At 40.6% G+C, this 26,593-nt stretch overlaps 1 protein-coding gene across 1 annotated transcript in view; it reads right to left on the bottom strand.

Moving 5' to 3' along the window:
• SLC4A10 (solute carrier family 4 member 10) overlaps window positions 1-26,281 on the bottom strand; it is a 272,796-nt gene extending 246,515 nt beyond the window's left edge. The window contains exon 1 of the mRNA XM_073305622.1: window positions 26,086-26,281. Coding sequence (XP_073161723.1) covers window positions 26,086-26,133 — 48 coding nt within the window. The 5' untranslated portion in view covers window positions 26,134-26,281. The remainder of the gene's footprint in view (window positions 1-26,085) is intronic.
• Window positions 26,282-26,593: the final 312 nt, after the last annotated feature.

Raw genomic sequence — 26,593 nt, 5'->3', positions numbered from 1 at the left:
TAACACTTCCTTATTTACTTTCTCCACACCCGTCATGATTTTATAGACCTCTAGCATATCCCCCTTAGTCGTCTTTTTTCCGAGCTGAAAATTCCCAGTCTTATTAATCTCTCCTCATATGGCAGACGCTCCATGTCCCTAATCATTTTTGTTGCCCTTTTTTGAACTTTTCCAATTCCAATATATCTTTTTTGAGATGGGGCGACCACTTCTGCAAGCAGTATTCAAGATGTGGACATACCATAGATTTATATAGAGGCAATATGATATTTTCTGTCTTCTTATCTATCCCTTTTCCTAATGATTCCCAACATTGTTTGCTTTTTTGACTGCTGTTGCACATGAATTGGATGTTTTCAGAGAACAATCCACAATGACTCCAACATCTCTTTCTTGGGTGGTAACAGCTAATTTAGACCCCATCATTATATATGTATAGTTGGGATTGTGCTTTCCAATGTGCATTACTTTGCATTTATCAACACTGAATCAGTCACAAGATAGGAACCAAGTCTCAGCTGTGTCTGGATACCAGGAGGCGAGAGGCAGGAGCCAAACTGGAGATCAGGAACCATGAGTCAGATGTCAGGAGTCAAGCCAGGAAAGGATGCCAGGAAATCAAACCAGGAGGCAGGGGCAGGAAGCCTGAGGCTCAGCATCCAGAGCAGGGTGGAGCCCAGTTGTTCAGACAGCTTTCTGTTCCTATCACTGGTCTGAGATTCTGCCAATCAGACCACAGAGGCAAAGCCTCACACTGGTGCTGGTCTTCATTGGTCCCAGATAATTGTCAGTAAGCTGCCAGGTAGAGGGTTGCAATGCATCCACTACCATGAACCCTGCAGACCCAGGTTTGAGACCCAGTGGTCATGACACTCAGGGGTTCATTCTGTGCTCAGCTGGATGTTGTACCCACACCCCCTTTCTCTGGGGCCACTCTCAAAAACACACTATCTGTGCACAGGGCAAAACAGTGAGGCATTGCTGCCACAGGCTGACCTTGCTTTAGGTCACTTTCACTGCTAAAAAGAGGGTGTAACATGTAAATTCATTTTTGCTCCACTCCATATCATGCAACAGATGGGAACAACTGAGCCCACGATCTACCATAAGAGGTAGCATAAGCACTGCTGCCAGCCTAAACATAAAGCAAAACCAAAACAAGCAGCAAATTCTAACTCAAAAGTAAACACCATACATCAGGCCTTGAAGGTGCCCCAAGGCTGGGCTGTGGTGGGCTGCCAAAGAGAACAAAGCCCAAAGATAATGCCTTATTTCTGCGGTGAGTTCTAGGGAGTTTAACTCCAGGGACTGACAAAAGAAACATCCGTGTTGATCTAAGTTGCTATTGATACCAGATGAGAGCTGTTCTCTCTGGTAGGCAAGTCCCAAATTATTCTAAGATTTAAAGATTTTCCATAATGTCTTGATTTGCAACTCAAAGAAAAGAGAGGAGCCAGCGCAGAGCTTTGAGTACAGGAGTTACTAGTATGTGTTCACTGCAGCCCAGCTGCATTCTGCACTAGCTGAAGACTTCAAATTGTCTTCAAGAGTAGTCTTAAATAAAATGCAGCACAGCAGTCAAGTTTGGAGGTGAAGGCGGCATTGATCCCCAGTGCCAGGAATGGTCAAATGTACTAGAGAAAATGGACTACGGGCTATAGCTCCTCCCTGGAAATCCAGGAACCATGATGAATCGAATGGAAACCTGGGAATTCAAGCTATTTTGGTGAAAGGGGAGCGCACACGCTCAGTAGACAGTGGAGATACTGCATCTGTCTTTTCCTCTAACTGCTTCTGCCTGCCAACCAATGAGCATTTGTCTTTGCAGCCAGTTCACTTTCATCCAGATCTTTCTCTCAGTCACATATTGGGAAAACAGTGAGACTGTAGAGTCTGAGATTGATGGAAAGGGACCCATGAGCCAATTGTCAGTATATAAAGACTGTTGTCAAAATTATTGCTCAACTTTTACTACTGGTCTTACATATGCAGTACTACAGTAGAAGTAGATGGAAAAATACAACAAGCACTCCTTTGGTAATCCATATTCTAACTTTGCAAAGGACTGGTTGTTTTATCAAACATGAAAGATTTGTATGTCACTGCAGCAAAACAAGGAGTAAAATAATTTTCTATCTTATTGCTGAAATGCCAGGATGTGGTTTGAATACCAAGATGTTTGTTCCTGTGGTACCTGTCCTTGCTTCATCACTGACATTGGGTCCAGATTGATTTCAGTCCTCTGTGGCAGTTCAAAAACTGAGCCAAGCAAAACTGTTCTTCAAGCCCACCCTGGCAGCTTCCACAGAACATGGCATCTGCTCTCATTTGTACTCAACACTCAGCCAAAGCCTCAGGAACTCCTTTCTATGCTCCTTGGCAGTAGTTTCAGCAAGTATGCATTAACCGCTGCTGGCCTAAGGAAGTAACGAAGCATAGCCTAATAGAATGTTTTATAATTAATAAAACAACAATTAAAACACTGACCAGCCTTTGTCAGTTTCTTCAGTGAGTATCTCCGGCTGACTGGTAACACTGTCCCCCCTTTGAAGCTCCTAATAAAGCTTCAAAAGAGGGTGTGGGCATATTCTCACCACAAGGAGTGAATCCAGGATGGCAGACAAGAGTTGTTGAACTGGCACTTCGCAGCTTTTGCAAAGTTGAATCCTATTAGCAGCTGACCCAAACAACTCTTCAAATGTGACTCTTGAACCTACTTGAACATAACTTGAGTTCAAGGTTCAGATGATCTGTAAACATGGGCACAGCAACAAAATTCACAAACTTCCTGAAGACTAAGCACAGGGACCACCTAGACTCAGGGAGGAGTTGTGGTTAGGGAGGTCACCAAGCCCTTGAAGTCACCCAGGTTTAGCAAAAGATTCCTGTACCTATTGAAAGCAATGGGAGAGGCCCTATAGAGCTGAGAATGATATTCCACTCCTTCTGCCACCACATTCAACAAAAGCAGCTTGCTGAAGATTATGGTTATGCTTCAACATCTGATTCAACAGCAAATTTCAGAGACATGGAAGTATCAAAGAGAATGAACCTTGTGGCACATGAAAGTAAAATTAGTGCACTGGCAACTCCCAACACACCTTCTGGTCACACTACGAGTTTAAGAAAGTCTAGCTCACCGGGGAACTTGAAAACCGCTGTTGTTGAGGTCAGTGAGAATGAGCTTCCTTCCCACAGGCCCAGGCCTCACTTGGTCCATGCCTAATACCACAGCTCCAGCTGCAATGTTGCTAGTGACAGATCTTATGGACCTGATGAAGGGCAAGAAGAATGTGATCCATCTGGCCAAGAAATTCTGAATTATATGACTTTGAAGTTTATCTCCAGATCTTACAGAGCTAGAAGCGAGTGCTGGGCTCCATGGGAAGCTATGAAAGTTGCCAGCGATCATGGTATTAAAAATGTAGTGGTCCGGGAACACTTTGTCATAGCCACAGGAAAAATGCAGGCAAGCTCAGGAATTTCAGATGAACTGCCTACAGTTCTGAATAGTAGCCACCAGAGGCCACCAATTAGCTTGTTAAGTCAGCAAGCGTTAGAAGTTGCTGCTGCCTGCAGATCCTGTGTGCACCTGAAGCCAGACCACAGAGCCTGCCAGCAGCCCTGTGCTTAATTTGTGCCAGGGCTTACCAGGGCTGAGCCCCAGAACCTCTAGGCTTGGCAGTTCATCGCCCCATTGCCCCTGGGCTTCCCGCATCAGTTATAAAAGTAAAAACATTGCTTGAGCTCTGGCCCCTAGTTGCTTGAGCCCCAGCACCTCTTTCATTACAAATTAAGCACTGCAGCAGCCCCCCACATTCCCTTTGAAGTGGGAGATGTAAAGAACAGGATGAGGGAGCCAGAGGAGTGTGTCAGCCAAAAGAGGTAGCACGACTAGAGAGGTGGAATCTGGCATGCAGAAGCTAGGACAATAAGGAGAGGTGGAACACACTAAGGATAATCAGGGGTGCAAACTGTCACAGTGAAATGACCTCCATGCAGAGTAAGCATCCTATGGTCAGGAGGAAGATGCCCTCATTTTTGTGCGAGCTCATTTCCCAGTACCGCCAATCCTGAGTGCTCAAAAATCATGAATCGGGACTCCTAAATCATGAGATTATTTTTTAAAATCTCATTTTTAAGCCAACTACATGTTGGGATCTCTTGATTTGCCTTCTGTTTTTTGAGCTTTTTAGAGCTCGTGTTTTCCCTACCTCCATGAGGGCTAAAGCTTACTTATTTTGTAAATAAAAGCTAAGATTTTCATGTCATCACCTGACTCTATGAGCTGTGGCTTTAAGAAAAACCCCAAATATTGCACAGATTTGTGATAAAAATCACAAGAGGTGGCAACGCTGCTGAAACACAAACATCTATGGGAGGATCGGGGGCTCTTTCTTTCTAAAACACAAGATTTTTCCCCTAACCGTTTGATTTTCCAGCTGATCTCGTGATTTTTGTAGGTACTGGATATCTCATAACTTTGTAATATAGTAGCAAAACTGGCACCTCCAAATGGTATCCGCTCCCACTTCTATCCCTGCACAGCCATAACATATGTGACTTTAAAATTGTGAGATTTCACATACAGAAATCCTGCCACTGACCCAGTACTCAATCTTCCTCATCCTGGTCCTTTGGCTCAAGTAATTTGGGAGAAAATTCCGCAACTAGGGGAAGGAGGAGGAAACATTTTGCTGGTATGGTAATTGTTTTAAAGGAAGCTATTTGAAGCTGATCAGGGGATTAGAATACATTTTAAGAGTGGGCAGACGAGGGGTGATGTATTTATTTATTACTCATTGTTATCTACATGATTGCATGATAGTACAATTTATCAAAAGAATATAGGTATACAGCATGTACATACATACGCAATATATATACGCATACAAAGCACACACAGTTATGCCCTCAATTACACAAGTACAAGCCCATTAAGTCACTGGGGTTGAGTGAGTGAGAGCACAGAACTTGGCTGCACACAGAGTGGCTAGTGATTTTGGGTGCTCAACTGGAGTTGTAAGGCACCTGTTCTGCAGAAAGTGCTGAGCACCCACCCTTTGAAAAAGTAAGGTCCAGTTAGATCTCTCAAGTTGGGTACCCCAAAACTGAAGAACCCCAAATCCAGACACTTGGGAAAATCCTGGCCGCAACACTTATTACATAGTACCTATTTATAGCTATATTGACCAATATATCCCCAAAGAGATATTATACATAAAAATTGGATTCAGGCTTGAAGGAAGTTCCCTGAGACTCAGGCCCTTACGATATAGGCTCCTATTTGCATATGCACTCAATGTTAGAAAGAGTCTGTGATAGCAAAAAAACATTTAAAAAAATTATTTAACCCAATCTTTCTTGGATATTGACAAAATAAAAATATCTGTATTTCATTAGTACCAAATATACTTTCATGTTTTGTTTTCTAACTTACATTATGAGATAGTAGATTAATAAAAGACTAAACAGCAGCAGCAGGAGTGAGAAACCAAGCAAACTGAAGTAACAAAATGGCTCTAAATTACTAATCAATTATAAATCAGCGGTATTTTAGTCTACCAAAAAACTTGTTCGTAGCAAAAATCATGATTTCACCACTTTACTGTTAGCAAGATACAAGGCTTCTTATCAAAGCCCTGAGTTATAATTGGTTTGTACAAAACACTTACCAACTCTCCTGTTGTTGTTTGAAGCCTGTTTTTGAGCCACTGATGCCAGACTAAAAAGATTTGTTTTTTACTTTTTTAAAATGGATATTAAATGATAAAATTTCTACATGCACAATTTCGGCTGTAATCACAAAAGGGCAAATTTGAGGCCTACTGATTCCAATACAGCTTCCCCTGGATTACAGCATAACAGTCTGTGGATTACAGTATTTAAACTAGATCAATCATAATCCTCTCTTTAGATTAGAAATGTTTTTAATTGCATACACATAAAACAGAACTACTAGTGAATCATCAACTTGCTATTTGCTATGCCAATAAATTATACTTTTTACTGTATTAAAAGCAAGAATTTAGAAATCAAAACAAAACATCTCTTTATAGCACATATCACTCTTTTTCCCACTCAAGAAACAGCTTATATGTTTTGCCTCACAAGAGGTATTTTTAATTTATTACTTTTACAATTTTTTTCCTTTTACTGGTGAGCACATTGTATCATTACGGTCACCGGGGTTCTAGGAGATAGCACAGCAACTTCCATGACCAATCAGTGAAAAAACAGGCTGGGGAGAATGAGCATAAGCACCTGGACATATTCCACCAATACAGGAAAGAAAAAGATCATCTTGTTCACAAACAAAATTGCTCCACATACAAACCCACAACAAAAGGAGATTCCTACAACAACTGTACCCAAATGTTACTTAAAATTGTACCAAGTGATGAAACGTGGCCTGTTAAACAAGGGAAACCAAATTAAGGGAACATTTGTAGATTGACATCAATTTCTTGAAGCCAACCCTCTAAATTTGAATCCTAGAACTGAAACACCAATGGCCTATGAATTTTTTCTTTTACCTTCTTTTTGGGGAGGGAAGGGGAGATAGAAAAGAGGGGAGCCCATTTACGAAGGAACTTGTCATACTTCATCAAGAGATGCATTACTTTTTATGCAGCACTGCAAAAGAGACACAGGAGACCACTGCAATCATGAGGGTGCACTCTGATCTTCGTGCTGAGAATGAACAGAAGCCAAACCAGAAATAGTTTGGGGCAACCTCCAGGTAACACCTTGTTACATGATTATACTGCTGCCTGCTTTGTACTTGCCTTGCACCTTTCACCTCAGAACACGTTTCAGAGTGTTGCAATAATCTCTTGCTTGCTCCTAAACTGTCAGATCATATACCCTGTACAGCACTTGCGTCACTAAAATGGCTCATATAATAATATTGACAACCCTAAGCTTTCAAAACTCATGAGTCAGGCCCCCCAAAATCAGATGATTGTAAAAAATAATAATGGGCTTCTTTTAACTGGTCTTTTGATTTTTGAGCCCTTAGGGTGTGCTCTGGTCACGTTTTCCTACATAATCACAAGGGCTAGCAACTTTTTAAAATGAAAGCTGAGATTTCCATGTAATCACTTGACTCCAGGAACTTACGATTTACAAACACTGAATATCATAAAATTCACAGTAAAATCATGAGCTGGCAATTCTGAGGGCTGAGCAGGCTAATAAAGGAGAAAGTTTGTTAACTCACCTGTGTCTGGTTCATCAGCAGTGACACAAATCAGAATACCAAAACCGACGCTTTAAAATGACATTAGCCAAAAAACTTACAGGTTACTCACTATGCTCCCCATGATGCTAGTACTCAAACTATTGTCACAGGACCATTCATGACATGGGCACTCAGGCAAGGGCTCTCAGACTAGTACTATTGATTGTGTCTGTCTGCCCCACTCCCAAGAACTAGCTCTGAACAACAGTTTCACAGGCCAAGCTTGAAAAATGAAACATAAAAAGATTATTATGGTTATTCAGTCTCTGGAGGATCACGTTTGGGCTTTGATCCTGCAAAGACTTGCATGCATGCTTAACTTTATGCACAGCAAGTGGTCCCATAGACTGCAGTGGAACTACAGGCATAAGGCAAAGTCTTTACAGGATTGGCATCACTTGGGAATTGGGGTTATTGCTCTGACAATAACTGGACTTTAGTCATAGAACTGTTCTTCAAACAGAAAAAAGTGACAAAATATTCACCAAGTTTGTGTCATTTTCAGTCTACAAGTTTTAAAAAAAGCTGAAAATTTTGAACAAAATAATTTCCAGGACAATTTTTGGTTTAACTAATTTTTGTTTTGAAATTGTTTGGTTTTCCTTTTTTCTCCCACCTCTCCTTCTATTTTCCACTGGAAAGGGAAGGGAGCAAGGGAAATTAAAAAAAAAAAAAGAGCATAATGAAAAATGATAACAAAAAACTTTTTTACTTTTCAGTTTAATTGAAAACAAACTGATTTTTATTTAAAAAGAAATATCACGTTTTCACTAGTTTTCTGATTCTGAAAATCCTTTTTTTATTTAAAAATTCATTCACAAATTCCAACCAGCTCTATTTAGTCTATGTTTTTGCACAGATCTAATGACTCTAGCATTGCATACAGAAAATGATATTAATAGGCTCTCTATTTATGAAGAAACCTATAGATAAAAAAATATATATAGAAAAATTCCCTCTACTGAAATCCTGCTCCTGCATCAGGAACTAGTGGGCACCAGGGCAGTCCCACGAAAGCCAGAAGGACTCTGCAGAGGTGAAGGGCTCAGCCTCAGCAGATCTAGATGCAGGGACAGGACCCATCCGTACCAGCTTTGCCCCTGCAGCAGCCCAACATGCAAAAGCTTTTTGGATCTTCTTGGGCTTTGCAGATAGGGAGGTTGTCCTTTGTGCTGATGGAGGCAACTGCCTTTCTCCTTATGTGGCCTATCAGGCTGAAAATTTTTCTTCCCATCCCAAACCCAGGTTCTGGAGGTCGGAAAGGGAAATCCTCCCATCTACCATAGGAGAGCTGCCACATGCAATAATAATAATAATATGAGTCCCCTGTTACACTTCTGCAGCCCTTTCTCCCCATGGCAAGCACGTGTGATTGTTTTTATTTTTTGGTTAAAAATATAGGATGGGGATGGCCTACCATCCTCCTCTCCCTCCGCCTGAAAAGATGCAGCATGGGTTACTCTGATCCTAAAAGATTACATACCTGTTCTGTGAGGATCTTATTCTCACTGAAGATGCAAAATAAAATATAGAAGCTTTGTCTTAGTATATATCACCAACTTGTGAGTGGGCAGCTAAGCCAAGGAAGGTTACACAACTAAGAAGCTTTCAGGAATCACAGTACAGAGGCACGTGAAGCAAATTCTGCTCAGCAAGGAAGTATTACCAGTGTCTCCCCCTCTTGGTAAAGAACCATCTTCACTAAAACAAGAGAACGACTGAGAACAAGTGATTACATTATCTTATTCGCTATTACTCTAAATGAGGGTTTGGGAAGACACCTGGCTTCTAGTCATAGTACCATCTCTTCAGTCTTCTATAGGCTTTTGTTTCATTTTCATCTTGATCTCCTAACAAGCTCTCTAGGTAACTATATAATCAAGTAATCCTAGTTACTAGTCAGAGATCTGTTTTCTTGGTCCCTCCTCTGAATTGAAGCTGACAAAAGCAGTATCTCTACCGGGCGATCTCTCCTTCAAGCCCATATAGTGTATTTGTGACTATTTTTTTAAGTTATATTTTGGCTTTGATTGTTTGTGATGAAAAGCAAACATGTTTAGCCTCGCTTATTTGCCAAATGCTTTGGCACAATAGGAATCAGGAGCACATACTGTATTGTGATTGTGTTATATCGCCAGAAAAAAAATATTTGAAAATCTTTCTTGTCAGAGCTTAGTTTTACAGCCCTCCGCTTGTTTACAAAGACACTTTTTAGGTCAACACTGCTCAGCTGCTGCCAGACTTGTTTGCAAAACAGAGGAAGGTGTATTTAGAACTGCCTATTATTAAGGTTGCCTGACACTTCCTGTTGTAAGTTTTAGCAATATGGACTGAAATTTTCCATGCTGGGTACCTGCCTCAGACTGAATTTTATTTTATTTTTTGAAAATTTCAGCCAGAACAGTCCAGCCATTTCCGAGAACAAGACTGGGGAAAAAAATCTATTGTTTTACCCAATTTAAAAAAAAAATTGTGACCTTTTATTTGAGAAGTTCTAATGCCTCCACACTTCTTGAGAAAGAACCTGAGATTTAGCAAGAGGTGGCCTTTGTGACAGGGGAGGTGTCTTTTGCTGCCCCTGTCAAAATCCACCCAAATTTGACAAGTTATAAGCCTTTGAAATAAAAATCACAGTTCACAAATGCTCAGCCCTCCATACAGTTTTGCAACCCCGATGTGGCCCTCGGGCCGAAAAGTTTGCCTGCCCCTGCCCTAGGGTCTGATTTGCAGAAGTGCTGAGCACCCACAACTACAACTGAAGTCAAGGGGAGCTGTGCTTTGATCATATTAATTGCCATATAATGCTACATGCTCTGAAAGAGTCAGGTCCTTGGTGTCTCACACAGGGCACCCAAAATTAGTGAATTTCTTTTACCTTAATCTCTGTGCCTCAGTTCCCCATCAGAGGTGTATTGTGAAAACAAATTAATATTTGTGAAGCACTTAGATGGCATAGTGATGAGCACCACAGAAAAGCCCATAAGGAAATTAATAATTCTGTCGTCAGAGCAGGATTTGAATAGTGTATATTAAATAACGCCTGTGGCCACACATTGAACGATGGAGGAGAAAACAAAACACTGAATGGCTGCTCATTAAATGAGCATTGACCATCCTGTACATGGAATGAGTTAGGGGGTCTGGTGAGAAAAAAAAATAGATGTGATTCTGTAATTAAAGATTGGCTCCTCAGGCTCATGCACAAGGTGGGGATGAATTAAGGTTAGACAGGCACCCTTAGTGCTGGCATTTCCTAACTTTTGATGCTTGACTCTGCAACGTTAATAATTTCTTAACATAATTTGTGTGTACTAGACCAATGTACCAGCATTTTCTGTGGTTTCAAGCACACTTGTACACATGGTAGTCAGCTGCTTTGGCCATTAAAGAACGAATTCAAGTCTCCCTGTGGTGCGGGGGGGAGGGGTCAGATATTCCAAGACCATGAACACACTTAATCTACAGGGGGAAGCGATGGCCACATGCTTACAGAAAACCTCCTTTGTGTAGTATTGGCAAGGGTCTGTGAGAAGGCCTTGCCACTTTCTAATACATCTAGAGTGTAAATTAATCCATGCTGGATTTATCCAGATATTTTTTCTCTGAAAAGTTTAAATAGCGTTCAATTGTATGGAATATAGCTACTGTTAATGATGTCGTGAATGTATTTTTAGACAAATATAAATGACTCATAGGTTTACAAGTCCTTTTATGGCGCCTTTTCACATCTAATTCTAGAAGTGTGGTAATGGTGCAGTAAAACAAATGGACACAGTCAAGTCTTTTGTTATAATGGTGAACACTAGGAGAAAAGATGTTTAAAATAAGAGGAAGTACCCTAATTATATAGTTAGTCAAGTTTTCTGCTTAAAGCAGAAAAGATACTCTAAAATACTTTAAAATACTTAAAGATACTTTTAAGATACTTAAAGCAGAAAAGCAGAAAAGATACTTAAAGTAGAAAAGATACTTTAAAAAAAGATACTTTAAAAAAAATTGTGCACTATTTTTACTGGATGCTAGTGTTTCAAAAAGTGCCTACAGCAGTAGTAATAATGGGTTGTATTCTGTGTTATCACGAAATCTGTTAGGCAGACTGTGAGGATGTGGAATACTTTAGGAATATGATAAATCAGTTTGACAACACAGGTAACCTACAATGAATACATAATCACTTGTGCTGACACTGCTGGTACTTTGGAACTTATTTGAGAGTAAGTATAAAACACCAGTTATAGATCAGCAACAATTGTAAATTGATGTTTATTTACAAGCAACACAGGCTGAAGATGACTGCCACTATCCTATAACTGTTATTTTTAACATGCACTGTTCATATTACATAAACTCATTTAAAGTACTAATATAACATTCTCCTTCCCCCACAATAGGAAGGTTCTACTAACATGGCTATTAAGTAGGACACATGGAGAGATTAACTAAAATTCTCTCAAACCTGTGGATTATTCTGCAGAAGAATGTAACTCACCTACATTTGCAGGAAGTGGGGTATCCACCATGGCCCTCTTTTGTAAATGCTTTGTGAAGACTATTGGCATTTGCCACCAGGCCTGTACCATAAAGTTATGTTGGGAAAATATGCATTTCTCCTTATAAACTCTCCAGCCATAAACCTCCAATCTTTGCAGGTTTGCATCTAGTTTCTTGAGATGCTCACTATCATTCTTGCCAGCCAATGGAATGCCATCTAGTCAGTACTGTACTCCTGGGAGCTCTCTCAAAATCTGATCCATACCTCCACTTGAACAAGGCTGGTGTCAATGTTATCGCAAAAAGTGAATACTGGTATTGGTATGACCTTTATGTACCACTATGTTACCAACTCATGGGAATTTTCCTCCACTTGCATTTGTAAGTTTAACATAGATCCGTTTTGTAAAACTTTGAACTCCGGGCTACAGAAAGGAACTCTTCAGTACACTAGTTGCATAGTAGTTTTGAGATCTCCACAAATTCTTTAATGCTGGTTCAATGGGATATACCCATTTTCTGTGTGGACAGAGAGTATAATTTCTCCATTGAGTTCCAGATACCCAGGCCTACTGGTCTCATGGCATACAGCAGTACCCTTGTCTTGCAACACACAGGCTGACTGACTGGTCTACAAGTAAGCTTTACTTGTCTTCAATTCTCCAGTTCTCTCTTGAAAAGAGGTGCACATTTCTATAGTACTGCAGTTATACCTTTTTCAACTTTTACCACAGAAGAATTTGTGGGAGTTTCCACCAGTACATTTCAAACAGCATGATGTGATTTAAATCCAGATGAAAAGCATTTATATTATAAATTTTCAAGTTAGAATGTTGCATTGTGAAGTGACTTAAGTCAATGATTATTTAAAAAACATCTGGATTTAAATACCCTGGTTTTTTTAAATAATTGATTTAAATCACTTTTATGGAGATTTAATTTAATTAGAAAAAAATTTGCTATTGCCATTTTAGATTAAAATTCATTAAAAAAACACTCCTATTGTAATGTCACTACAAGCTGAGTACTTATTTAAATATGAAGAAACTGTTGTAAACAGAACAAAATATTGAAAATTTAAGGCCTCTGTCCTGCAAACACTTGCCAGCTTTAGCCACATTAGCTATGTCATTGGCTTTAATTGTGCTTAAAGTTATGCACATGCGTATGTGTTTGCAAGATGAGAGGTTACCGTTTATTTTTATTCAAAACTTTTATAAATCCAAAGCAGAATAAAATTTAACACTGCAAAAGTAACTTCAATGTTAACATTAAGTTGTTTAAAGTTTCAGTATTTAAACAGTTTAAAATTATAAAAACTTTCTCTATGGTCTCACTTATTAACATATCAGCATTAATACCATAATGCAACACTTTACACAGTTATAATCAGTGATCAAAAAAATCGTAAGTTAATAACCTATGAGTCCCATTACTCAAACTCAAAGGCATTTTCCTGCCCCTCAAAATTAAAATGCTCAAGAAGGAAAAACAACTTTGAAGCTTTGTTCCCATGCAGATTCTATTCTTGGATTCCACTGAACACCAGCAGAAGAATCCATAGCAGTTGAGACACCACTCTTGTGATCATATCTTTATTTTCTCAAAAAATGTTTACCTGATGTTACCACCACTGAGGAGCTATTATAGCTTCATCTGAGAGATAGTTTTCTGAAAAGAGGGAAACTTGGCATGAAATTATTTACTATTGACAGAAGACCACTTCCAACCTTCTTCTAAATATTAAAAAGGAAGGTTACATCTATACTGAAAAAAAAAAAAAGGTGTGTTCTTAACCTCTTGGTTAAAATATCAGGGAAGACACAGTAATTTAGCATTTAACTAAGGTTAGCAGAGCAAGTTCAACCCTTGGCTCACCCTATAAACTTTAGTTTGAGGCTTGAGCAACTAATCTGAGTTAAAAGCAGCGTTGATATGTCTTCACTGCTATTATAACCCCAGATTAGCTAACTTGAGCTAAGAACACACATTTTGTTTGCAGCATAGACATACCTTGAGTGGTGATTCCTCTGTTGTGAGTGGAACCTGGCATCTGTGAAGGATTGATCTTACATCCAAACAAATGACATGGTATTAAGTCTGATCATAATGATACACATTTTGCCAGATTCTAATTGCAATTTAGTAACGATTTTTTCAATCTTCTTCCACACTTCAACAGCTTGAGCCATTGAACATGACTTCCTGTGTAGAGGATCCAGTACCACTGTAACTGGTTTCAGTGTTGTTCTCCTTAACCTCTGAGGAAAGGACAAGAAGCAATGGCCTTAAATTGCAGCAAGGGAGGTTTAGGTTGGACATGAGGAAAAACTTCTTGTCTGGGTGGTTAAGCACTGGAATAAATTGCCCAGAAAAGTTGTGAAATCTCCATCATTGAAGATGTTTAAGACATCCTACCTGTCAAGAATGGTCTAGATCAGTGCTACTCGAAGTGGTGGTTCGTGGACCAGTGCCGGTCCGTGAGCCATCGGCTGCCAGTCTGTGCGTACATTGGAAAAAAAAATTGCTGGTCCCCCACATCAGATAGCTTGATAATATGTCTAGATAATACTTAGTCCTGCCCTGAGTGCAGGGGACAGGACTAGATGACCTCTCGAGGTCCCTTCCAGTCCTACAATTCTATGATTCTATGATTTGGAGCAATTCTTCAGCAAACCTCTTAAGATTAATATTTGTTACCCTCTGACAAACAGTCAGCTTCCTGTCTGTACTCTTCACAGAGATTCACTAATTTAGGCCACTCCAAAAGAAACTTCCAAGCAATCTGCAACAGTATTACACCCTACTTCCTGAGGCGTGACAAATGCACCGCCACATTCCTGTTTGTTTTTCCAAATAATCACCACTTTGCAGCTGTCAGATACAGAGTCCCCAATACTGCAATTGCAGCCATACTGGCAGATGGACCCCGAGTCAGTGGGGCTCCATGAAGGTGCAGGGATCTGCATCTGTGTAGCACATTGCAGGACTGGCTCCATAAGTAATAGGATTGTATATTCTTTCCTTCCAGCATATTATTAATAATGGCTTTCATCACAAAACTTGTCACTTGGCTCTTAGGTCTTTCACGCCTTTTGATTGTAGCATTAGGTAAATGCAGTTAAATATTCAGATGAATATAAATGACTGAAGGCACCAGTGCTCACCACAAAAGCAAACAGCTCCTCCTTCAGCAGTTCCTGTAGCACACACATTCACTGTACACAATACACTACCCATGTATATCCCGATACATAGTTTCTGAAAACTGAGCCACTGAAAGCCCTAACTGAGATGTAATCTAGTCAAACCATTGTGACAGTCTTCAACTTGTGGATGTTCGATATATCAAGAAGGTGGTGTGGGTCACAAATACAGCATGTGGGTTTCTTGCTTATCAGTTCTGTGTGTAAGTTTGTACTGTTATCAAAACACAGTATGTTAATAAGACCCCGGGACTTGTCTTATTTGGTGTATATGAACATTTTAAGTGGGCTTCTGAGAAAAAAAGACTATAAAAGCTGAAATTCTACTAACAATTAGGTACTAAAGAAACAGGTACAAAACATTTTAGCAAATTAAGACTATATAAATGGAAAGAAAGTAAACAGCTATCAACAAGTAAATCAAAATATCTATTTAAATTAGAAATAACTTAATTCAAATACAAAAATACTGGATGGAATTAAGTGAGGGTGTAGTAATTTTGCTGCTGTCCCTCAACTAAAATACAGCAGCACTCCCTATTTGCCTTGGGAATATTATGAGCTAACTAGAAGATGTAGTTTCTCAGCTTGTCCACGTAGACTTTAAACTTTCTTCATGATGCAAGTACTCATTATCTCCCTGCCCCTCTGGTCTAACCCCAACACTTCCTCCTCAAATAGCTTCAATGGCCCCTTCTTTCGTTCTGCATCACTCAAATGCAATGTCCTGAAATTCCAGATGTGCATAGCTCTTTCCACACTTAAATTCTGTCCCCATTTCCTCCTGCATCCCCCCACTTCTTCCTCACACACCTCAAGTGCCTTCTCTCCTCCTCCCACTTTCACCTTGCTTCAAACCCCATCTTATCCTGGGAATAGCTTCCCAGAAGAAAGGGTGGTTTTAAGCACCTACCTGCTCTTTGTACTCATGACCACTTTGTTTTCAACTGTATTACACTGTATACACCTTAGGGAGTGACAAACCTTTTGGAACATATGAGTTTCTGTTAACTTGTATTTGACATTACAACAATCATGCCATATTTATAAAGAGGGAGTTCTACAATGGGCAAGACTGAAAATAGAGAACATTGAAACAAAAGCAATGTACTGAAAACTGCAAGCACAGTACATAGCTTTTGTTTCATTCTCTCATACCCATTATACTGCTAATCATTGAAGATGTTTAAATAAGTTTTTCCTCCACCAGCTTAAATCTTCTGTTTGATACTACACTGAAGTCATAACAATCCTTTATGATATTACAGAGTGGTTCTATGGAAGTGATTTATCATACATACGGTTCCATAATTTTCCCAAGGGAGAAGTAGGAAGAAAAGATGGAGTTATTGTAAGAGGAAATTAAAACACAAATGTGTCTGATCAGTAGAAGGTGTAGGATGTACTCAAATCAGACACATTTTAAAAAATAATCTGTTTTAATGTTTTCCATAATGTGAATGTATCTCATTCATATAATTTCTAAAGTTTGTGTATGAGCAGATGCTGTGCCGCAAGTTATTGTTTACAGGTATAAGTTTGGTATGCCACAAGTTAACTATGTCTTAGGGTTTTAATTACCTCTCTTCTTAATCATGACATTGGCAGGTGTGTGTTTATAAAGTACTGTCTGTGCGACTTTACTTATTTTATTGTATAAAGAGATGCACTGAGATCCAGTACTTTCTGGAAAAAACTACTTGTCTTTTCACTCAGACTTTATAGCCATGTGGCAACAAGAGAAAACAGATGAAGCGGTAATAAAATTCTAACGTTATCCTTATGATTGCATTTTTTAACCTTGTAACCTTTTCTCTGTGCCATGACAGAAAAATGTAACATTGTCTCTATAGTTTTCCATTAACATTTGTCTCCATAAATTTGCCCTGACTGTTGTAAAACTGTTGCGATAATCCTAAATCCTGGTCAAGTGAACAGGGATTTAGTATTGTTATAAAACACATTGAGCCACATTCTGCCGCTTATGCTCCTGTTAAGTAATACATTTAACTCTGCATGCTGTCCCACTCAGGACCGGCTCTAGGCACCAACAAAGCGTCACAATTCCAGGGGCGGCATTCCGGCCACCCTTTTTTTTGGCTTGGACAGTTGCACTCCCGGAGCTTTGGGTGGCAAATTTTTTACTTGGGGTGGCAAAAAACCTCGAACCGGCCCTGGTCCCACTGGAAGTCCTACTCATCATGAGTAAGAGTGACAGAATTTGGCCTGTTATGAACAGTAGTTTCCCGCTCACTAGCTACACTATTTTTCAAAAACAGTCACAACTTGAGTTCTCTCTCTTTTCTCTTCCCCTAGGACAACAAAGTAATGTGATTTTGTAAAAGCTTCCTAGAATTCCCTACTGTTTGTATAGCACTAGCAAGAGTTTTGAATGCACACACAAGCATACATACAAATGAAATACCAGTGCTGTAAGATTATGTATTGTTTTAGTTATTTTTCAATTGTTTGATATCCACCTGCATGAATTCCTGATCCTAAAAGAGCATCCATGCAGGCAGTCCCCAACTCCCCAGTGTCGAGCCCCACTGTGCTGATCTACTTCCAGGACTGGAGCCATTGACCTTTCTTGATTTCACAATAACCAGTTTTCAACCTTATAAAATCATAACCAAAAGCATAATTGTGTGAATATCCATTGCTAGGTTCTGTTATGGACTAACTTCCTGCAATTTTGTCTATGTACATATACTAGACCTTTTTTTCCAGAACCTGTGAAAAAACACTTCTAAAAGCAAAGCTAAGCGTACTCTGATATACAGTAAATCTAAATAAAATAAAATAGCATAACCTTTAAAACTATGGGAAAATTCTTCCTTGATTTGCCCATTTTGGTCAAAGGGGGAAAATTTTTGCCCCACTCATCCCAGGGGAAGAGGGGAGTATAAACTGAAACCTTCCTTGCCAAAGCATCAACCCAAAGAGGCAAGATGATAAAAGTCTGATCTTAGAACGGAAAAGCCAATTCATCATTAACTATAGTGGCATTACTGCCACCACTGTCATTAGAGAACATAAGAAAAACAACATGCCGTGCAATCATTCATGAAAAAAAAAAAAAATCTATCAGTAAGTATGTACAAATTCGCTCGTAGATACGAAGAGAGGATGAAGTTCCTGCTATATACAGACATTCTGCTTACATCAGTTAGTCACTAATATTGATTTTAAAACATAACAATGACAGTCTTAAAACACAACTGAAATAGACATGTATTCCTAAATAATCTTAAAACAAGTCTTTATATAAACAAAGTGTTTTTGGGAGCCATTTGCAACATCATGGATATGCAAGGATCCCACTGAGACAGGCAAAGTAACTGCGTTTGACTCTAATTGAGAACCTGCCCAAGAAAGGTGACCAGATGTCCCAATTTTATAGGGACAGTCCCAATTTTTGGGTCTTTTTCTTATATGGGCTCCTATTACCCTCCACCCCATCCTGATTTTTCACACTTGCTGTCTGGTCACCCTATGCCCAAGACATTCACAGACAGAATCTGCAAACTCTCTTTCACAATTTTTTACACACACACACACACACACACACACACACACACACAGACTTCACAGCAATCTTTTATTAACCACAATTGTTTCTTATAATTTTAAAACATTCATACTAAAAAAGGATTTTTAAAATATTGATGATTGGTAAGTAAAAGAGGTTAACATACAGAAATCAATATGTAATATGGTAAGAATATCAACCTAACAATATAAGAATAGCCACACTGGGTCAGACCAAAAGGTCCATCTAGCCCAGTATCCTGCCTTCCGACAGTGGCAAATGCCAGACCCTTCAGTGAGAATGAACAGATCAGGGCAATTATCAAGTGACCAATCCCCTGTCATCCAGTCCCAACATCTGGCAGTTGGAGGCTTAGGGACACCCAAAAACAAGTGGTTACATCCCAGACAATCTTGGCTAATTGATGTACCTATCCTCCAAGAACTTATCTAATTCTTTTTTGAACCCAGTTACACTTTTGGTCTTTGCAACATCCACTGGCAAGGAGTTCCATAGTTCCTCAGATGGACTGCATATTGTGTGAAAAAGTACTTCCTTTTGTTTGTTTTAAACCTGCTGCCTCTTAATTTCATTGAGTGACCGCTGGTTCTTGTGTTATGTGAAGGGTAGATAACACTTCCTTATTCACTGTCTCCACACCATTCATGATTTTATAGACCTCTATCATATCATCCCTTAGTTCTCTCTTTTCCAAGCTGAAAAGTCCCAGTCTTCTTACTCTCACCCCATATGGAAACTGTTCCAGACCCTCAGTCATTTGTGTTGCCCTTCTTTGTACCCTTTCCATTTCTAATATATCTTTTTTCAGATGGGATGACTAGAACTGCATACAATATTCAAGGTGTGGGAGAACCATGGATTTATATAATGGCATTAGGATATTTATGGTCTTATTATCTATCCCTTTCCTAATGATTCCTAACGTTGTTAGCTTTTTTGACTGCTGCTGCACATTGAGTAGATGTTTTCAGAGAACTCTTCACAATGACTCCAAGATCTCTTTCTTGAGTGGTAACAGCTAATTTAGACCCATCATTTTGTATGTATAATTGGGATTATATTTTCCCAACGTGCATTTAATTTCATCTGCCATTTTGTTGCCCAGTCACGCAGTTTTGTGAGATCATTTTGTAATTCTTTGCAGTCTGCTTTGGACTTAATTGTCTTGAGTAATTTTGTATCATTTGCAAACTTTGCCACCTCATGGTTTACCCCTTTTTCCATATCATTTATTAATATGTTGAATAGCACTGGTCCCAGTTCAGATGCCTTGGGGACCCTATTATTTACCTCTCTCCATTCTGAAAACTGACCATTTATTTCTATCCTTTGTTTCCTGTCCTTTAACCAGTTACTGATCCAGAAGAGGACCTTTCCTCTTTCCCATGACTACTTACTTTACTTAAGATCCTTGGTGAGGGACCTTGTTGGATAGTCCAATTACCCTATATCCACTGGATCAACCTTGTCCACATGTTTGTGGGCACCCTCAAAGAATTCTAATGGGAATTCATGGTGAGGCATTATTTACTTTCACAAAAGCCAGGTTGACTCGTCCCCAACATACTGTGTTCATCTACGTGTCTGTTAATTCTGTTATTTACTCTAGTTTTAACCAATTTTCTGGGCACTGAAGTAAGGCTTAGTGGCCTATAACTGACAGGATCACCTCTGGAGCCTTTTTAAAAAATAGACATTACATTAGCTATCCTCAAAAAAGAACTAGATAAATTCATGGAGGATAGGTCCATCAGTGGCTATTAGCCAGGATGGGCACGGATGGTGTCCCTAGCCTCTGTTTGCCAGAAGCTGGGAATGGGCGACAGGGGCTGGATCACTTGATAATTACCTGTTCTGTTCATTCTCTCTGGGACACCTGGCATTGGCCACTGTCAGAAGACAGGATACTTTGGGCTGACCCAGTATGGCTGTTCTTAAGTTCTCCAGTCATCTGGTGTAGAGGCTGATATAAGCGATAAGTTACATTGCACAAACAACGAGGAGTCCTTGTGGCACCTCAGAGACGAACAAATTTATTTGGGCATAAGCTTTCATGGGCTAAAACTCACTTAATCAGATGCATGGAGTGGAAAATACAGTAGAGAGGTATAAATACACAGCATAGGAAAGGATGGGAGTTGCCTTACCAAGTTGTGGGTCAGTGCTAACAAGCCAATTCAATTAAGGTGGAAGTGGGCTATTCTCAACAGTTGACAAGAAGGGAGGGGAAAAAATCACCTTTGTAGTGCTAATGAGTTCAATGTAATCAAGGTGGCACATTTCAAACAGTTGACAAGAAGGTGTGAGTATCAGCAGGAGGAAAATTAGTTTTTGCAGTGACCCATCTACTCCCAGTCTTTATTCAGGCCTAATTTGATGGTGTCCAGTTTGCAAATTAATTCCAGTTCTGCAGTTTCTCACTAGAGTCTGTTTTTGAAGTTTTTTTGTTGAAGAATTGCCACTTTTAAGTCTGTTATTGAGTGTCCAGGCAGATTGAAGTGTTCTCCTACTCGTTTTTGGATGTTATAATTCTTGATGTCAGATTTGTGTCCATTTATTCTTTTCCATAGAGACTGTCTGGTTTGGCCAATGTACACAGTAGAGGGGCATTGCTGGCACATGTTGAGAATAGCCCACTTCCACCTTAATTGAATTGGCTGGTTAGCACTGACCCCCCCACTTGTTTTCAATTTCATATTTGAGTTCCTTCAGAACTCTTGGGTGAATACCATTTGGTCCTTGTCACTTATTACTGTTTAATTTATAAATTTGACACATCAATCAGGAACAGTTCCTCAGATTTGTCACCTAAACAAAATGGCTGAAATGTGGGAATCTCTCTCACATCCTCTGCAGTGAAGACAGATGCACAGAATTCATTTAGTTTCTCCACAATGGCCTTGTCTTCCTTAAATACTCCTTTAGCACCTCAGTCATCCAGTGGCCCCACTATTTGTTTGGCATCTTCCCGCTTCTGAGTAATTAATTTTTTTTGTTTTTAGTTTTTGTGTCTTTTGCTAGTAGTTCTTCAAATTCTTTTTTGGCCTGTCTACTTGTTTCCATAATATAAGAACTAGGGGCCACCAAATGAAATTAATGGGTAGCAGGTTTAAAACAAATAAAAAGAAGTTCTTCTTCATTCAGCGCACAGTCAACCTGTGGAACACCTTGCCTGAGGAGGTTGTGAAGGCTAGGAATATAATAGGGTTTAAAAGAGAACTGGAGAAATTCATGGAGGTTAAGCCCATTAATGGCTATTAGCCAGAATGGGTAAGGAATGGTGTCCCTAGCCTCTGTTTGTCAGAGGGTGGAGATGGGTGGCAGGAGAGAGATCACTTATAATACTACTGTGGTAGGTTTCTTTGGTATTTTCCCTCCCAGAACAATATTAAAATTTCTAGACACCATTAATGACTGCTTCTAGTCATGGAACCCACAAGGGGAGAGGCAATTCTTAATTTAGTCCTAAGTGGCGCATGATCTGGTCCAAGAGGTGAGTATAGCTGAACCACTTGGTAATAGTGACCATAATATAATTAAATTTATCTCTGTATCCCATCCTAAGGTAACATGTATCCAGTCAATATGGGAATAGTTGAAATCCCCCATTATTATGGAGTTTTCTATTTTTACATTCTCTCAAATCTCCCTGAGCTTTTCACAATCACCATCATCATCCGGTCAGGTGGTCAGTAATATATTCCTACTGCTATATTCTTATTATTCAAGTGTGGAATTTCTATCAATAGAGATTTCATGATACATTTTGATTCATTTCAAATTTTTAAATGTATTTGACCCTATGCTTTCTTTCACATATAGTGCCACTCCCCCACCAGCTTGACCTACTCTGTCATTCCTATAAATTTTGTACCCTGGTTTTACCATGTCCCACTGATTATTGTCATTCCTCCAAGTTTCTGTGATGTCTATTGTATCAATATCCTCATTTAATACCTGGGACCTTAGTTTACCCATCTTAGTATTTAAACTTCAAGTATTTGTATACAAGCACTTGTAAAATTTGTCAATATTTAGTTGTCTGCCTTTATGTGATGTAATTGAATAGGGACTCTTTTTCATTTGACAGTTTCTCTTGAGTTCTTACCCGTACTTTATCAATGTCTATCCTTTTCTCTTTACTAGAATATAGAGAATCCCTGTTAACAGATCCTCCCCTAAGAGATGCCTCTGTCTCAAACACGTGATCCTCCGAACCTGTCAGCTTTCCCCCAGCCCTTGGTTTAAAAACTCCTCTATGACCTTTTTAATTTTACATTCCATTCCATTAGTCTCTGTTGAATACTAAAATGTGGCAATGCCATATCTGCACTTTCTAAAACAGCAATTTGAAAAGATTGTTTCTAGTTCGGATTTTCCATTTTTAATTTAATTCTACTTCTCCCAGAACAGCTTTTAAAGACTAAAATATCTTAGGAATCCATGAAGAAATGTACACACAACCACCTCATTTTGCAAAACACACTGAAAAGTGGCTCCCCTGGTGCAGGGAGAAGTGCTGTTACTGGTGAGGAACTTTTCCAAAAGGAGTTAGTAAAAAAGAGACTCTAATAAGGAAAAGGTGAAGAGGAAGTCTACTTCCATATAATTCCTCAGAAGAGCAGGTAGCAAAACATTTCATCACCTTCTACAAACTGCAAGAGATCTTGTTTAAACATCAACTCACATCCTAAAATAATAACCGGATAGGTCTCAGGGTAACAAGGAAAACAGATTCGCTTTTGATAGTTAAGCTGAATGTGGAATTTCTGTAGCAAATTAGGTTATGACCTTTGCAATAGCTAAATGCACTAGAACATATAAATTAAATAGGACTGTCATTTGCCATCTTCTCACCATGACTAACAACTTTTTTCCCAGCATGAGATACTGAGCTGAAGTTTCACTGAGAGATGCCACCTCAGATGCTGGTGAACTTTGGCTCTTGTTCTGTATTGATGGTAACTTGAAGCCAGCAAACTTTGGGGGCTGGGAGCTTTTTCTTCACACCCAATTGAATCCAAACCAAATTTAAATTATATTTTGAAATAAAAATGTATTTGCTCCAGGACTGGGGTCCTTGCACAGTTTAAACTGGAGCTGAATTTATTTACAGCTGTGTGAGGTGGGGATTAGCCCAGGAAAGAAAAAAAAAACAGGGGAGATTCATTCTTAAAAATACCACCACCTACTTCACACTATAGTCTAGGTAACACTGACTCCAGATACCTAAGCCCTGCCAGAGTCCTCTGCTACAAGGACCCCACACACTCAGAGCCGAGAGCACATAAAGGACTTTTAGGGCCAGGCGGGCACTGAGGCCAGTCACCAGCTGGGATGAGTACTGCAGAAGAACTGCCATGGTTCATGTTGCCCTGTGCAGAGGAGCATTGCAGGGCAACTAGCTTCAAGACTGGGGAAGCTGTGCCTTCGCATCACTGCTACAGCAGGAAAACAATGCTACCTCTCTTACCTCCCAGAAATAGAGCGTGTGTGAGTCCATCCATCATACAGATAGAGCCTTGCAGAGTACACAATCAACCTTCCAGACACACACAGAGACTCCACCTAATAAAACTGCTGCTAGAACTATTTGATAGCATAATCCAACTCATTCTTCTACGTGGAAGGAAAAGCCAGGGCCCATCTTTAATATCTAATCGGGATAAAACCATAAAAGAAACCCTATGTTTGTACAACTGTGAATAAGTACTCCGTGTGCACAGAAACTCCAGTAACTAGGGCTGCAGAACAGAACTGGGCCAATTCCCCCTGCTAATCAACATACAGGAAAGAATATTCAGCTTCTCAGCCAACACAGCAGTTTCATCCACTGAAAATTACTTGAGGATCAAAAATTAAACCTGAATGCAACACAATCCATCCCTATGCACTGTCACTCCCCAGAGACAGCAATTCTGATCAGTGGAACCAACAACCCCCACCTCAAGCCCAAAATATATTCAAGATGCTAGATCAGCACCTAAACCAGTATAAGAGCAACTAGCAAGAAGAAATCAAAAACATAAACAAGTTAGACTGCTACAGACCCTTGCATAGAACCATCAAACCATCTCACTCTTGTGACATGTACAAAACTATGGCAGTCTCTCACCAAATACTGAATCAGTGACCACAAACGAGGTGAAAATTGGGGGACACAAAGTATAGCCCAAAGCAACCAATGTGGCAGAGAAGAGACTTACAGATCATGTCTCCAATGTCTCTGTGCCAAGGTCTAAAACAGAAGGAACTGCAACAAGAGGTATTTCCTCAAAATTATCATGAATCGCAAGAGCCTTCTCATCCAAACATCAGTGTGGAAACCCTGTGCCTGATCCTAGGAGAAAGGAGAGAGATGCCAGAGATGCCATTGTCCTGTGTAGCAACCCACCAAATGATCAGGAATAGGTACTGGCAACAACTGGCCACAGGTGATTGAATGTTAAACACTATGATGGGTGGATGTTATCCACCTCTGACAGAGAGCTGAAGGGTCCAGCTCCCTTTTACACTTTGGCAAAATTTGTACAACTTGTCATGCTAAAAAAGTCTCACTGGACTGATATTAATTGTGCATGGAGAGAGAGAGAGAGAGAGTGCACGCGCGCCTAGAAACAGACCCTGTGAGTGAGCATGAGAGGGACCCCTGCAGACTGACCCTCAGTGTGTGACATACAGTCTCACAGACTGACCCTCCGTGCATGGGACAGAGACACCCAGACAACCTCTGTGTGCTTGCCTGTACCACAGCCACCACAAACAGACAGACCCTCTGGGTGTGAAAGCCTGCTCCATAGACAGAGGGATGGAATGTGTATTGTGGAATGTGACAGAGACCCTCCCTCAAACAGACAAACTGACCATATACCACATACATGTATGTGCATATATACACATACATGGGGGACAGGGACCCCCCACAGACCAACTGACCACTCCTGTACAGGAGCACAAGTGACAGGGGCCCCACAGATAAACAGTGTCCCTCTGTACAAGTTGGGGGGCTAGGGACCTCCAGGGAACAGAGGGGGGAGTGTGAATGTGACAGAGGGACCCAGACAGACCCTCTGTGAGAGAGGCAGGGACTCTTCCAAAGAGAACCCTTCGGTATTTGAATGACGGGGATCCTCACACTCAGGTGACCCCTTTCCACAGCAGAACCAACTTGTGCCCACCCCCAGCACCCGGGAGTATGGCGAGAAGGTCTAGTGGGGACCCCCTTCCCTCGTTACAGAAATGCAGGCAGGCGCCTCCGCACGTACTGGAGCCGAGAGACGCACACAGCAAGCCCGGCTGCTGCTCCCAGCCCCGGAGCAAACCATCGCGTTTTTTCACTCAGTGAAAACCACACGCATTGTGACCCAAACCACATCCATATTGGGGGGAAATGCCTTGAAAAGCCCCTTCTGCCTGCGGGCTTTGCAGCCCCCTCGGTTCCCCGGCCCCGGGGAAGGAAGAAGAGACCTCGGCACGGACAGAAGCAGGCAGGGCAGCATCTCTCGCTGCGCCTCGCGATGCGCTCGCCTCCCCAGCAGCGGCTCCGCTTGCTTGGCGGGGTTTGCGGCAGACTGCAGCAAGCAGCATCTTACCGTGGGTAGCAGCGGCTCCATTTGCGCTCCTTGGTCTTTAATCTCCATGTTGCGAGCTGCCTCTGGAACGGACACTTTCCTTTGCAGTCTCCTCAGCGTGTTACATGCACAGCTCCGGCGGCAGCTCTGCTTAGTATTCGGATCAGGTAGCTCTGAAGCAGGAGGCAACTACACACCCCAGCTCGCCACAGTCACATGGCTCCTGCTCACTCATGAGGCTGTTGGCCAGATTGCAGGAAAAAGGTAAAAGCTGGATCTACCTGCAGGATCCTGCCAGATCCTGCCGGTTTTTGTACCCAGTCCCCCAAATTGGTACTTCACAAGACAGAACAAGTTTACCTGCTGCTACTGCACCAAGAAACCCACACCACGGTGCAACAGCAACACAAAAACCCGCATCTGGCACCGCAATCCTGCTGGATCCAGCCAAATTTTGGCCCCAATCTCCTAATTCTGAGGCATAATTGGGCAGCAGGTGCAGACAGTGGACATCAGTGCATCCTGGCAC

This window comes from Lepidochelys kempii, chromosome 11 (assembly GCF_965140285.1).
Source record: "Lepidochelys kempii isolate rLepKem1 chromosome 11, rLepKem1.hap1, whole genome shotgun sequence".
NCBI classification, from domain to species: domain Eukaryota; kingdom Metazoa; phylum Chordata; order Testudines; family Cheloniidae; genus Lepidochelys; species Lepidochelys kempii.
The sequence above is the reverse complement of the archived record's forward strand: the minus strand, read 5'-3'. Positions and strand labels throughout refer to the sequence as shown.